The 15,765-nt window shown below is 39.4% G+C and overlaps 1 protein-coding gene across 1 annotated transcript in view; it reads right to left on the bottom strand.

Annotated features, from left to right (window-relative positions):
- ush2a (Usher syndrome 2A (autosomal recessive, mild)) overlaps positions 1 to 15,765 on the bottom strand; it is a 228,389-nt gene that overhangs the window by 29,979 nt on the left and 182,645 nt on the right. Inside the window, exons 66-69 of the mRNA XM_085395310.1 lie at positions 13,755 to 13,953; positions 6,293 to 6,400; positions 5,071 to 5,254; positions 1,330 to 1,487 (exon numbers count right to left, since the gene is read on the bottom strand). Coding sequence (XP_085251436.1) covers positions 1,330 to 1,487; positions 5,071 to 5,254; positions 6,293 to 6,400; positions 13,755 to 13,953 — 649 coding nt within the window. The remainder of the gene's footprint in view (positions 1 to 1,329; positions 1,488 to 5,070; positions 5,255 to 6,292; positions 6,401 to 13,754; positions 13,954 to 15,765) is intronic.

Here is a 15,765-nt window from a genome sequence, read left to right as displayed (position 1 = left end):
GACAAATGAAAGACTTCAATTATTCACCCCCCAACTCACATATGCACACACAAACCTTTGCACACACATCTCTGACTTCAGCACATTCAGGTTTTTAAATGGACACACTTTGAGGTAAGACACCTTCACATAATACACACATGTGCGTGGAGGTGTTTATGTGTGAGCGATAATGGCGTGATAATGCCGTAAAGGTTTAATTCAAAACCTATCACTTGCATTATCATCTTGTATTTAACACACACGGTGTACACACACACATACAATTCATGCATGTTCTCTTCCATACAGCTAAAAGCCTGCATTCAATACATTTTCTCACACACACATGCACGCACATACAGGCACCAACACCGCGATGGAGAAATTGATCCTCGAGTAAATGCCTTTTTAATAGCCATAAGTCAGTGCTTTGGCAGTCAGTGTATGCATTTGAAGACATGAACACAGGTGCATGTACACAGACACATACACACACACACTGTCAAGAGACTCAGGTATGCACACACACCCATGCACACACAAGACGAAAACACTCCAGACTCTGGGCTCAGGGAGTTAACCAAGCGTGAGAACCCAGCCGATATTTCCTCACCTTTAAAATCAACCCATAATGACGATAGAATAGGCCTGCCTATGGAAATATCTTGCAATGGTGCACACAAACACACACACGCACACACATTCACGCATGCACATACACAATGAAATACGTATAAAGTTGCATAAATAAACACAGACAAAAATATACAAAAACAAAAGACACACAAACCCACACACACTACTAAGTGAAGTGTCTTTGCTAGTTGGCCCTTTAAGCGGTTTCTGAGATAGGAAATCAGCCTAATGAGAGAGTAATAGTCAATGATAGATGGGTTAGGGCAGACAATCACTGCCCCATAAGCATGAAACTCAGCCCTATGTGTATGCTCATGTATGCCTGTGTATGTGCCCAGGTCTTGAGAGGCCAGAAGGTGAGTACTCAGAGCTTTTTTGTGGGTGTGAGCCACCCTTTTTCTGATTTCATGAAACAATACCTTTAATGTCCCTTGTAAAGAAAGCTAGCACTTAAATTCACTGCACTAAAGAATCACGAGTTGTAACAAGCTAAGCATGGTTTCTGAGTTGGAATGTCTAAAAAATATAAATAGTATTTCCAAGGAGCAAATTTAAATATACAAATGATAGAGAACAACTAGAACTTAAAATAAACGTCTAATCTTTGACACCATTCTGAGTGAAATAACTTAATACACTCTACAGAAAATCACTTAGGGCCATCCAGCCTTTCATCCATCCATGTGTCCTTTCATTCAGATTGCTACTTACCAGGAGGGGACCAGGCAAGAGATATGGAGTAGGGGCCTGACACTGTCACATTGTGCGGCGGTGGGATCCCAGAGGGGCATGAGACTGGTGTTTGTATAACATATTTGTCACTCACACCAGTCCCACCCCCCGTACTAGCCTCCAGCTCATACAAGTACCTAAATAGATAGTGGGGCAAAGAAGGGTGTGGAGAAAGCAACACAGACATTACAGTGTAAGGCTGATATACCATAACATTTCTTAGCATTTGTCAGTATATGACCTGAAATTTGTTTACTTTATGTATTCCCATACATCAAGTATTCAAGTGTATTTATCTACTAAGCAACTTCCACTTTGCAACATTTCTATTTGTACTTTTCTTCCATCTGTGGCAGTGATCTTTTGTCCTTTATAAGCATCCAATCAACTCAAGTCTTACTCACATGCTACAAAACATACTACATGGTTGTTCATTTGCATCTACTTAGCGATGCGGTGCATGTTGTGCAGTAGAAGAAAATTACAGCCAGAACAAACTTTGGATAGTTCAGCTGCCCTGCATTTTTATAATGAAAATCAGCCCAGCTGTGCAAACGCAATGGTCTCACTGATGTACAACAAAATCTCTGCTCATAGTAAATCAGTGTGAAGCCACAATTGAAGTGGAAAATTCTGTGGATGATCTACTAACAGTACAAATCTGTTAACATTAAAGCAAATGCAACCTGTTCATTTCAATAATGACCAGTGCAATCTACTAAGAGCAGCACAAATTAACAAAGAGCCACGAACAAACACAACTCATGAACCGAGCATATCGCTAATCTCCTAACACCACAGGGGCAATTTGTTACTTTTAATATGACAAACGTAAGTGTAGGTTTTATTCTCAGGAAACAGCATGCAAGTGCAGTCTAAGGAGAAGCATTTTTATGTGGTAGAACTGGAGGCATTAGCAGAAGAATGTAAGACTTTTATTAAAACACTGCTTGCTAAGAGGACTTATAAGCCTTATAACATGTAATAAAGGCCTCCTTCACACCTTGGTTTAAAGCAGAGACCAATTGATGAGATGACTGATATCTGATAATGTGCTTCTCGGACACATCAAAAATCGAAAAAAATTTGCACAAGTAGTGCAAAGTCTCTCTTTTACCACGCCTTCTCTCTTCTCAGAGTCATACCTCTTTCTAGCAAGAACTACCACACCCATATGGAGCACAAGACAAGTTAAAATATACTTTTGGGCTGAAGGAAGAAGAAAGTTGAAAAGCCAGAAGGACTGCTGGATACCAAATCCTGAAAATCACAGTGAATCGCAGTTTGTTTCAGTACTCTTCTCCCCAATGTTTCTAGTCACAAATGGAAAACCTCTACTAATGTATATGCAATATGACCAGCCCTTAATTATCCTGATAATATCATCTCAACTATTTTTTTGAGTTAAGCCTATTGATTTCATCTTACTAGATTATGAACTTCATAAGAAAATCTGTGCTCTGTATGTTCAGACCAACAGGAAATTTGTCATCACATGCATTATTTTCTTCATCTTCATCTAGTAAGTCAAATGTGCAAATATTTTTTATTAAGTCCACAAGTATTTGTTTGGTTACAGTAGAGATATTTGAAGGAAGTAGCTTATTTTAGCCGATTTCTTATTTGCGAGAGGTCACCACAGCTTTTTACATTCGATGCCTCGATTTCGATTTGATATGCAAGGGGATGTTTTGGGTGACTGGCTAAACTACTACACTATGAAGCCAATTCAGAAATGGAAGATAAAAAAATAATAAATAAATTATAAATATCAATAAAAAACAAAAAAATACAAACATGAAGGTTAAAAGTTGTAATAAATATATTGATTAAACTACATAAACAACAAACTCTATAAAGAAGAAAGGCTAGCAAAGTTTAGTTTTCAACACTTTAAAGGTTCTATTTATCTGTAATAACTATCATTGTGCTGTTCTTCACATTTGTTATACACCTTTGCTCTCTCGATTTCATTTGTCTCGCTGCCGCTCGCGACCCACTCTCTACTTCTTTTGACAATGACATCATAAGATAGATTTCCCTTTTAAGAGCGTGTGGCTGGTTGGTGCTAAAGCCTACATTAGCTGTGTAAGTGGGCCACCATTTAGCATTAAAAGCCTTTAATTTGCTATAAACTCTAGCACACATGTGTTAATAGGCAGCGGGTGTTGGGTTATTGTTCCTGTACAGAGCATTTTAAACAGGAGGCCATTAGTGCCTCTGCACTGGGTTAGAACGCACTCAGGAAAAGGTATTAAAACTACTCATATGTTACTCTCACAGATGCACACACACACACACACACAAAACATAAATAAATGTGGCTCACTGAGACACACCGACTATGTCAAGGAGAGATAGAAAGACAGAGGGACAGAAATCCTGAGAGGAAGAGAGTGAGGAAGAGACTGAGAGTGATGGAGAGGGAGAATTTTATGATGGCATAAGGTTTCAGTGGGAGAATGAAGTTAAACACTTCATCACTGGAAGATATTTACTTAAATGTAAACAGCGCCTTGGGATATCAAAAGTAAAATTGTGTGTGTGTGGAGAAGGTAATCGGTCAGTGAGGCATTTGCATCTGTTTGGCTGTGAATCTGGTTCTGTGTGTGTGTGTGTGTGTGTGTGTGTGTGTGTGTGTGTGTGTGTGTGTGTGTGTGTGTGTGTGTGTGTGTGAGTGTGTCCTGCGGGGCCAGCCAGAGGGAATAGGTTAATTCTCTCGTCATCTTAGACACTTCCTGGGCTGCTGAAGCAAAGTGACAGCTAATCAACATTGTCATAAATAATCAATGGCCACTTTGAGCAGTCTCACGCACGTACACATGCGCACACACACACACACACACACACACACAAAGTCATGTGAGCGTGCGCACTTGCACATGCACACACAAGTCTGTCTGGATAATGGGGCCGGTGCTCCCTGTGTAATTCTTGGCGCAGGGCTAAATTGGGAAAAGAAGGGGAAGAGGAAGGGAATGAGGTAAGAAGGAAAGGATAGGAGGGGAGGGAGGGTGAGAAGGAAGAGAAAGGAATCAGAAGCGAGACAAGCGATGAGAAGCGAAGGGTCGGAGCAGGTATGCCTCCTGGCAGACTATCTGGAATTAAGGAAAATTAAACGTCACACACACATACAGTGCTATCTTCTTTCGCTCTTCTTTCTCTTTCACTCACACATAGAGGAGATTGGAGTACTGCAGGGTGTTATCCCAGGAATTCTATTTGGGGTAAGGAGAAATTGTCTTGGGAGAGAGAAGCTTGAGGAGAAACAGGAGAGTCAAAATAATAGGGAGTGGAAGGTATCGTTCCCATATTTAAAACAGAACATCCGCACTGGAAAAAAGACATGGATTAATAAAGGTTAAATGAAAATAAACAGATAAACAAAATCAACGCTTCACTGCTGTCTGCAAGCATAAGCCAGATCTGATTCGTGATTTTAATTTGTGTGCGTGGCAATGTTTGCATCAGTCATTGGCATGTCAAATATTTGCTCATTAAATGACACAAACAGACATGTGCAGAGTGCAGTCCTGAGAGAGGCGTGGATTGGGCGATAGGAATGCTTTTAAATTAGGGTGATCCACGTATAAAGACACAAACGCGGTGATGATTAATTGTGAAGCTGCATGTCAAGTGTTTTTGTATGTGTGACGTCTACATGGACACACATTTTTATATTCCTGCATGTATAAATGAGCGCGAGTTCATCCTCTTTACCTGCGATTTGGCAAGAGTCCAGTGTCCGTAAAATTCCGGTCACGGTGGTCTCCGGTAAAAATAGTTTGACTGTCTCTGTTCAGCCTGTACTGGGAGATGTGTCCATTAGGTTGGGATGGCTCATCCCAGTACAGCTCCACTGCAGATGTGTTTATTACTAGGTGTCTGCGCTTCGACCACACACCTGGAGTATAAAAAAAGAAAAGAAGAACAAATGAGAGCCTCCTTAAATAATTAATTTGCATCTATAATTAGTCAGCAGTCCTACTTCTGTTCCAAAAAAGTAAATAGCATCACTTTGTGTAGAGAAACCAGGCTGTTTATTAAAGCTTATTGTTCGTTAACTAAGGGCACTGTTTGTTTAACAAGTAAAGCACTGAAATGCTATGCACAATATATATGATCAAATTATAATTTCACGACTTAAAATGAGCAACACTGATGGTTCAAAATCTAGTTTTTTATCAGCTTAAATATTTTGTCCATATATTCAGTCCAACTACCAAGATTGGTATATTTAAGATGATGAAAGACTACGTAAGAATGAGACACAAGCATAAGTGCAAGGAAATGTGAGCCCAAAAAACAAGAAATAGTAGCTCCAAATAAAAGAAATAAGGAGACTGGACAAATGTACAACAAACAATAGCTTAAAAAGTGCAGAAAAGAGAAAAAAATCCTATTTAAATAGAAAAGAAATAGCAGGAAATCTAAGAGAAGAGATGTGCAATGCATTTCAAGAAGAATCAAGAATCAAAAAAAAAAAAAAAATCAAATAAACAACAACAACAAACTTCAACGATATAAAGTGTCCACACTTGATACAATGAAAAAGCCAAAAGCTAAAGGGTTTACGAAATACTGCACAGTGAGGAAGCACAGGGGACAACTAATTAGATGCAGAAATCAGAGCAGAAAAAAGAGCATAGATGTAAAGAAGAAATCAAAAAGAGACAAGGTACACTGTAAAAACAAAAATACTAAAAGTCAGACATACTTCATTTCAGTATTTATTAAAATTATAACAAGCTGTGATATTGTTCTGTGTCAAACAACAAAAAATATCCAACCATTGGGTTGTAAATTAGACATACATTTGAAAAATACATTTGAAATACTAGAGGATTTGTGTGTGTGTGTGTGTGTGTGTGTGTGTGTGTGTGTGTGTGTGTGTGTGTGTGTGTGTGTGTGTGTGTGTGTGTGCACACGCGTGTGCGTATACCAGCAGGCTTGGCTTGCAGGGTGCATCCTGTGGATGGTAAGCTGGCTCCACATCCCACAGACGTACAGGCCACAAGCACAAAACTATACTCTGTGTATGGCTGCAAACCTGTAACACACAGATATGTGTGAGCATGTGCTAAAATCAATGCCTTAGTAAACCCATGTCCACATTTTTAAACATTTTCCCATTTTAATAAACTGCACATTTGCAACAAAAAATGAAATCCACAAATATAAACTGAGAGGGATAAAGTGGGTAAGAAGGGAAACAGTAAACTGGAAAACAGGGAGAATGGAACAGGGAAAGAAAAAAGGGAATGCTTGCTCAGATGATATCACTCATTTTCTTCCTGACTGTTTTTTCTCCCTCTCTCTCCCTCTGTTCTTTCCACACTCTCTCAATGGATGGATCCATATCTGTCGGTGTTAAATTATGCATGCCATAACTCAATAATGAAACAACGTAAAGATGGGAAGCCGCGGAACTGACACGGGATAGGACCGGCCCAACGCTGTAATGTCATCAGCTTTTGATCTATGATAATTATGATACCTCTGTATGCGTTTAGGCTACTGTGTCCAGACATGATTTATTTATAGGCACCTGCTATGCAGTCTAAAAGAAATCACATCGCGACTGAGTGGTCCTTTAGCTGCAACCACAGGAAATCAGCTTTTATAATAGGATTTAAAAAGTAGAAGCAAATGTAAAAATCCTCCACGTACCTAAACAAAGTTCTTTTTCCTACTCTTTGGAAACCTGTTTTTCCTTCAGATATATTTCCTGCCTGATTGCTGATGTAAGGTGCGAGTGTGAGGATGAATGCAAATCCTAAGTGTTGACATTGGGGGTTGACTGGATGTTTTATGGTCATTCACTTAGCTGACAGCATACAACAGCTTGCAAATCAAATCCAAAGGAAAATGAAAGAACTAAAATGACTTTATTTCAAAAGGATGACTGCATAATGTAGTGTGCTGAATTCTTTATTTGCACGTTATTTTAGGTGAGGAAGAATTGATTTAATATCATTTGTCATTAAAAGTGTTTTTATAGTAATAAACATCTATACAATTTATTTAGTAATCCCATTTATTACAATATTACAAATGCATTTAGAGTCAGAAATAACCGAATCATAACTTTTTCCATGGAAAGATTTAAAATTTCTTGTAGTAAAAGGAGCGATATGTGTATGATTAATACGAAAGTTCAAAGACAACTCTATAAACTAATGATGCAGATATTACAATTAAACTACACAGATTAAATCTGTAATTTAGTAGAAATAATGTTTAAATAAACATCTTTTTGTTGTGATTTTGTTGATAATCAAAATCTGTCTCCAACTGTGTATATTTGGAGGGTGAGAGAAAGAAAGAGAAACCTTACTGTGTATCCCAGCTGCTGTATGCATTACAATACAATACCCACCCAGTGTTGACTACATACAGAAAAGAAAATGTGCACCAACACACACACACACACACACACACACACACACACACACACACACACACACACACACACAGTGGAAGCCTTCACCGCGTCTTCCTCACGTCTCTTTCTACTACTTACCCTGCTTAACATGCTTCGCAGCCTGCCACGCTTAACCCAAGCTCTAATCAATGTGTCTGTGTGCCAATGTTCTCGCAATGTTGCCCTGTGTTTGGGTTAAATAAAGGAAATCTGCCAGCCATACGAAAGAACCAGGGCCGAAGCGTAAGGTTCTGTTACACTATTTAACTGTGCAACTAAGCGTGTGTATCTGCATGTGTGCACTCTACCATAGTAAATGATATCTACGGTGCCAATGATGTCATTTGTCGCAACGCTGAAAAAAAACGGTAACCTTTTGCTACATTTTTTCACACACAAACAGATGCGGTCTGCCTACATGAGCTAAAAATTGTAACAATTTACGGCAGACCATGAGGAGAGAACTTTCTGTTGGCGTGGTGTTGGCTTCAGAGGTAACAAAATGTCTCACAAGTTCATCAGAATTCTCAAGTTTTGCCTATTAATTACAGCCTATTATCGTGCCATGAAGGAGTGTGGAGTGATCGGAGAACGTGTTGTGAAAACGAATGAATCAATTCCACCCTTGAACGTAAACAATTACAAAGTCTAGCATCACTTGACTCTCTTGTTCCTTCTTCCATTTTCTATATAAGGCAAAAATAAGTGCAGATGCACTTGTCATTTCATAGATTTGCATGTGCACATACATTTAAACCTAAAGAAGAACCCCTTTGATGTTTCTTGCTATGTTTTAAATTAGCTATAACTCTGGTCCTGAAGAGGGCAGTGTTGATCTGCTGGAGAAACGATGGCATGTCTGCGCATACTGGTGTGTGCGCATACTTGTATGCATGTGTGTGTAGCCATGCATGCGCTCGAGTGCTTGATTATGGAAAGACAGAGAAAGCTTCAATCATTATAGCAGTGATCACTAGGAAGTGAAAAACAGGTGGAGGGGGTCTGGATGCGAGAAGCCAGCGGCTCACTGACAAAGAGTTGTTCCTGTCGTCGTAAGAGTTGGACACACTGGGTGTTTGTGTTTGAGGGAAACGCAGACTAAGAGACGCTGGAAGTAAGATAGAGAGTTGGTGTTCGAGCAAAATGTCAAGGAGAGAGACTGGACGTGTGAAAGAGAGCAAACAAGTGACACAAATGTGAGACTGCTGTTGGGTGTGTGTGTTGCAGTAAAAATAACTGATTGAAAACGGCATTTTATTGACAGGTTGCCATTCTCTGTTTGCATTAGAGAATATGATAGGATGATGGGCGCAGGCCGCAATACCATGCCTGTCACCTGATACAGAGAGAAAGAGAGAGACTGAGAGAGCGGGGGTGGTGGGGATTGAAAAGTGAAAGAGTAGATGCAGAGAAAGTGGAAAAACCAAACAGGAAAATCGCAGAAGAAAGAAATGCAAGGACGGCTGAGAAGGAATTTAAAGAGAGAAAAAGAGAGAGAGCGTGGTGGTACAACAAAACTTGAGACTGGAAAGAAAAACAAATTATCATGGGAAAGAAAAAAGAGTTGATGCAGAGAATGAAAGAAAAGAGAGCGCAAAAGAGAGGAGGGAGAGAAGAGAGCTTTGATAACACCTCTCCTAAATAATTAAGAATTTGACTTCCTGTCTGTGGCTCCCTAATGCAGAGACCGTCTGGGATGGAACAGTGAGATCAGGTTCTCACTCTCTCTGTCTCTCACACACACGCACACACACACACGCACACACACACACACACACACACACACACACACACACACACACACACACACACACACACACACACACACACACACACACTCCATCATGGAGTTTTATTGGCATTAATTAACATAGCTTAGAGTGAATGTTGAAACATACATTCATTTTGCTTGATTATCTTTTGATTATTGGTTTGTCTCTTGATCCGAGTCAGTACTCTGACTTTACTTAACTGTGCCTTTCTTTTATTAAGTAAACACCAACAAAAGAAAAACAGAGAAGCAGCATCGAGCCACTCAGCATCTGAATAAATCAACAGTATCTAAAAGAATCTTTCCACAATTTCCCTCATATAATTATTCTTAACTTCTTGAGAAGGTTATAGTGTGTTGCTGCTAAATGGCTTGATCGAACACTTTCTGCATACTATAACAATGAGACTTCTGAGACATATTCGGCATTTAAACAAAGGTACTTCGGTGTCTACGTACTTGTACCTATAGCGCGTACCAGTCACAGAGTGGACTGTGAGGAAAATGCATTAATAAATAAAAGAACATACTCTATTCCCTGCAGTTCTGAATTAATAACGAGCCTACAAAAGACCAATTAAACACATGATTAATGCCATAATCTATATAATTGCAGGCAATAATTCATTGTGAGCTAATGATAGCAATACTTAATATTGATTCACATGGGGTGTCTTTGTACAGTTGTACTTAATTCTCTCTATAAAGTGTCACTTTTTAAAACAGCTCTGGATGCCATTAATGCAAGTCTGTTTGTTGCTTTTCCTGTGGCAAAAAAGGATAAACAAGAAATGGGGGAAGTCGCTTTTTTTCTATAATTTTAATTTCTGTCATCATAGTGGTTTATTAGACTCACGGTGCTGTTATTCAGTGCTCCACTTTATCACGGTGAAGATTTTTCTGCAAGCAAACAAAAAATTCCTAAAATGTCTGATATATATGTATGTATATATATATGTGTATTTTAAGCCAAAAGGGTGACGCTTTGGGCAACAAATACATCTCAGAATTTTTGTATCTTAATTCAAAAGCAACAGGTACAAGCAGCTGGAATGAATTTGAACTTGACTGTTTTTTAAAAAAAGCTCACATGGAAGTTTTCATTTGAGCTTTCATTGATAAATGTACACCTCTCATACCAAAATAATAAGAGAGGCCATTTTTGGTCTGAGGAATTCATCAGATCCAGTTACAATCCTGCATAAAAAAAGATTTAAAATCGTAAGTGTTGTAGCTAAAAAAAAAAAGCAGTTTCTGTGGTTTCAGTGAGCGTGTGTGTGGCAAAGATCCTGAAGTGTCTGTCTGACAGTGGTGAGATGCAGAGAAGATGAATAATAGCGTATTAAACATTAAGGATGAGGGAATAGCACAGCAATTATTTCTGTTCATATTTCACTGAAAACACTTAGATTCGCCCATCCATCTTTTTATCTGTTTCACTCCTTCCTCTGTTTCTCCTTCACTCCCTTTTAAAACATGTCACTCCTCGGATCCTTTCTCTCTTCAGTCTTCTGTTAATTTTTTTTTCTGTTGAACATCTTTGCCTCAGTCTTCCTTGAACTCACCGTTTCGCTTTTTCTATATTAGTTTTTGCTTAGTTACAAAGTAAAACATTTTAAGCCTGTCTGTTTATGACTGGCTGAAGATTAGTCCATACAGGATAATAAGGACAAAATAAAACAAAACTCAAAGCTTTACACAAGAATAATAATAATAAAAAAGATAATAATAATAATAATAATACCAAATGAAATATACAAGTTAACCTGAAATATGAACAAATACATGAAAACTATTTTAAAGCTATTTGTAGCCTGAAAAATGTTTAGATTCTGTTCAGATTTTTTGGTGGAGATGTCAGAGAGACAATGCTGAGGAAACTATTCAGTATTACAGACAATACATCTCATTCCCTGCACACCACACTGTGGAGTAATATGAAAGGAGGAGTTTGTTTCTACCAGCGACCAGCACTTTGTTCAGCTCCTCCTCCTTCTGTAAGAGTCAGTGATATCTGTAACACTGGATATCATTTATCTCACTATCCCTGTTATATCCCCTTCTCGTTATAACAGGCCACTTTATTTTTTCATGTGCAATAATTACTGTTATAACTTTAGCTCATCTGAGTATTTCTAGGATTTTCCCACACAACCATCTCTAGGGTTTTACAGAGAATGATCCGAAAAGAGAAAATATCCAGTCAGCGGCAGTCCTCTGGGTGAAAATGTCGTGTTGATGCCAGAGGTCGGAGGAGAATAGTCAGACAGAGCAAACAGGAAGGTAACACTAACTCAACCACTCATCACAGCCAAAGTATGCAGAAGAGCATCTTTGAACACACAACATGTTGAATCTTGAAGCAGGTGGGCTACAGCAGCAGAAGATCACATCGGGTGGCACTCTTGTCAGCTAAGGACAGGAAACTATAATTCACACGGACTCAAAATTGGACAACAGAGGATGATGTTGTCTGGTGGGGGTCTGGTGAAAACATGAAAGCATAAATCAAGCCTGCCTTGTATCAAGTGTTCAGGCTGCTGCTGATGGTGTAATACTGTGGAGGATATTTTGGGCCCCTTAATACCAACTGAGCACAGTTTAAGCGACATAGCATACCTGAGAATTGCTGTTAACTATTTCCATCCACATCCATCCTTTTGGACCACAGTATACGCTGTTCAGCATGCGCCATGTCACAAAGCTTAAATCACCAAAATCTCTGAGGAATGGTTCTTGTAAAATCTATTCAAGAAGTCTGGCAGTTTTTTGATGGGAAAATGAGGGTCACACTAAGTACTAGCCACTGAGTTACATGTAATTCTCTATTTTCTATTTATTGAGCAACTCGTGGTCGTGTATAAGGATTATTTTGCAAATAATAAAGTTCTTAGATCTTTAATCTTATCTTCTAACTGCTGTAAAAAACAAAACAAAAAAACACTCCAGTAAATTGCACTGACTTCCTAAAAAATGGATGTGCTCCAAAAGGAGAGCTGCAAAGTTCAGAGATAAAAAGAGAGAGGAATAAAGGAGGAGAGAAAAAGACTGCCCCAGTAGTGATTTTGGCTGAAAGTTTTCCAGTGTCTCACTGGGGGACAGGGGAATTTCACACACACACACGCTGGTTGCTTACACTGGCACACGGGGCTGGTACAGTATTACAGCACATTACCATCTCTATTTGGCATTGTTTGCTTTGCTTCGTGCCTACACATACAAACACACATGCACACAACTCCTGACCATACAAGCCAACCACAGGCACCATGGGAATAGTCTATTGGCTACTGGCAAAGCTGATGCCTGGTCTGAATCCAACACAGAGCACAGTAGAGAACTGTGAAGAGAAAATGCCACAGAAATTCAGCTTCAAAAGATGTCATCACTTGACTCCTATACATAAAAATTTAAAAGGGGGTAATGCAATCAGCTTTGAAAGACTCAACATTTTTCAGATAGTGCTATTTCAGTCCCAAAATACACTTTACTACACCCACAGTGATGATATTCGATTTGTATTTTCCTTTGTCACTAATATAATCTGTTTTATAAGAGACAGTAAATGTTTTCTTTACAGTGTTTTATACAGATGTTTGATTTTGCGTGTGTGTGTATATGTGTGTTGTAACTCATGGCAGGAGGCCAACAACACTGCTCCCCCTTGGAGTAGATAAAACAAGACTCACACATCGCCCAGCCCTGACACCATCATATTCATGTGCAAATCTGTAGTATGAAGGTAAGTCAACATGTCTGTTTTTCCCTTTTGAGACTTTTTCCATTGAGTCAATCTTTTGGTAGATTTATCTGATTGTTTGTGGATTCACTTGTTCTCTCAACTGTGAAATTACGTGACCCTCAGCTTGTGTTGTGATCTTTCTAACCATGTTGTGTTTGATTGTGCTTCTATGTATCGTGTATTTTTCTTTCTTTTATGTGCATACATGCCAGTATGTTTCTGTTTGTGTAGGCCATTAGGACAGAGAGCATGTGGCAGCAATCAGGTGTAAATTCAGTCATTACACAGCTTCTACAAACCGGTACGCAAAATAACACACGACAGAGAAGAAGGGACAAGAAGCGTGACAATGGAGGACAAAGCTGAAGAAAAAGGAAAGTACAATTAAGACTGTAACAAGAAAAAAAAACAGGAAGAGAGTATGAACAAGTAAGGAAAAGTGAGGAGAAGGATACGCCATGTCCTACCAGTCACTGTGAAATTTCTGGGTCCATCGATGTGCGTGAATATAGTTCCAACACCAGTCTGGTTCAGGTGGTACCGCTGTATTTTTCCATTTTGAAAAGTAGGTTCAGACCAGTTCACGTGGAGGGAGGAGGGGCTTACAGCTGTTACCACGGGAGGTTGCACGTCCTCTGGGACGCCCTGGACTGTTACTGCCACCACCTAAAAACACACACATGCACGTCACATAAACACAGGTTCAGAAACATACAAACAAAAACAGCCAGAGAAAACACAAAGAAAGAAAAACTGAAAAAGTTGCTGAAATATAAAACAATTTTGAAATATTTTACTTCAACTTCAACCAAAAAAGGGTCCTGTTTCTAAGATTCCTAGTCTTTTAATAACAGAGGAAGATCTTTAATATACAAATGCATTAAGCAAGCAACTTAATAAAAAAATAAAGAAAAAATGAAGAAAACTAGCATGTTTATAGACAGACACAAATTACTGTGTTGTAAATGAAACTGCAAAAAAGAAATTATTCATAACTTGCATTATAGAAAATAACCAGAATATCAATGACATAGTAGGTCATCCAGTTCAAGATCCATCACAATTTACAGGTTACTGACCCCAGTGACAAATGTGAACTTGACCTTGAGCACAGTTTGACTGAAGACCCAACTAGGTTTCATTCAAATCTGAACAATACTGTAGGAAGAGCAGTGATTCCTGCGAACTGTTACTGGTATGAACTCATGTACAATAAAAGAATATAATTTATATAGTGAAACTGAATAATTTTGACAGAAAGACTTAAAAAATAAAATGTTACTACAGTGGGGCAAAAAAGTATTTAGTCAGCCACCGATTGTGCAAGTTCCCCCACTTAAAATGATGACAGAGGTCAGTAATTTGCACCAGAGGTACACTTCAACTGTGAGAGACAGAATGTGAGAAAAAAATCCATGAATTCACATGGTAGGATTTGTAAAGAATTTATTCGTAAATCAGGGTGGAAAATAAGTATTTGGTCACCTCAAACAAGGAAAATCTCTGGCTCTCACAGACCTGTAACGTCTTCTGTAAGAAGCTTTTCTGTCCCCCACTCGTTACCTGTATGAATGGCACCTGTTTGAACTCATCATCTGTATAAAAGACACCTGTCCACAGCCTCAAACAGTCAGACTCCAAACTCCGCCATGGCCAAGACCAAAGAGCTTTCGAAGGACACCAGGAAAAGTATTGTAGACCTGCACCAGACTGGGAAGAGTGAATCTACAATAGGCAAGCAGCTTGGTGTGAAAAAATCAACTGTGGGAGCAATCATCAGAAAATGGAAGACATACAAGACCACTGATAATCTCCCTCGATCTGGGGCTCCACGCAAGATCTCATCCCGTGGGGTCAAAATGATCATGAGAACGGTGAGCAAAGATCCCAGAACCACACGGGGGGACCTGGTGAATGACCTGCAGAGAGCTGGGACCAAAGTAACAAAGGTCACCATCAGTAACACGCTACAACGGCAGGGAATCAAATCCCGCAGTGCCAGACGTGTTCCGCTGCTGAAGCCAGTGCATGTCCAGGCCCGTCTGAAGTTTGCCAGAGAGCACATGGATGATACAGCAGAGGATTGGGAGAATGTCATGTGGTCAGATGAAACCAAAGTAGAACTTTTTGGTATAAACTCAACTCGTCGTGTTTGGAGGAAGAAGAATACTGAGTTGCATCCCAAGAACACCATACCTACTGTGAAGCATGGGGGTGGAAACATCATGCTATGGGGCTGTTTTTCTGCCAAGGGGACAGGACGACTGATCCGTGTTAAGGACAGAATGAATGGGGCCATGTGTCGTGAGATTTTGAGCCAAAACCTCCTTCCATCAGTGAGAACTTTGAAGATGAAACGAGGCTGGGTCTTCCAACATGACAATGATCCAAAACACACCGCCCGGGCAACAAAGGAGTGGCTCCGTAAGAAGCATTTGAAAGTCCTGGAGTGGCCTAGCCAGTCTCCAGACCTCAACC

The sequence above is a fragment of the Rhamphochromis longiceps genome, linkage group LG1 (assembly GCF_057381845.1).
Source record: "Rhamphochromis longiceps isolate RC_006_pf linkage group LG1, R_longiceps_female_GT1.1, whole genome shotgun sequence".
NCBI lineage: Eukaryota > Metazoa > Chordata > Actinopteri > Cichliformes > Cichlidae > Rhamphochromis > Rhamphochromis longiceps.
The sequence above is the reverse complement of the archived record's forward strand: the minus strand, read 5'-3'. Positions and strand labels throughout refer to the sequence as shown.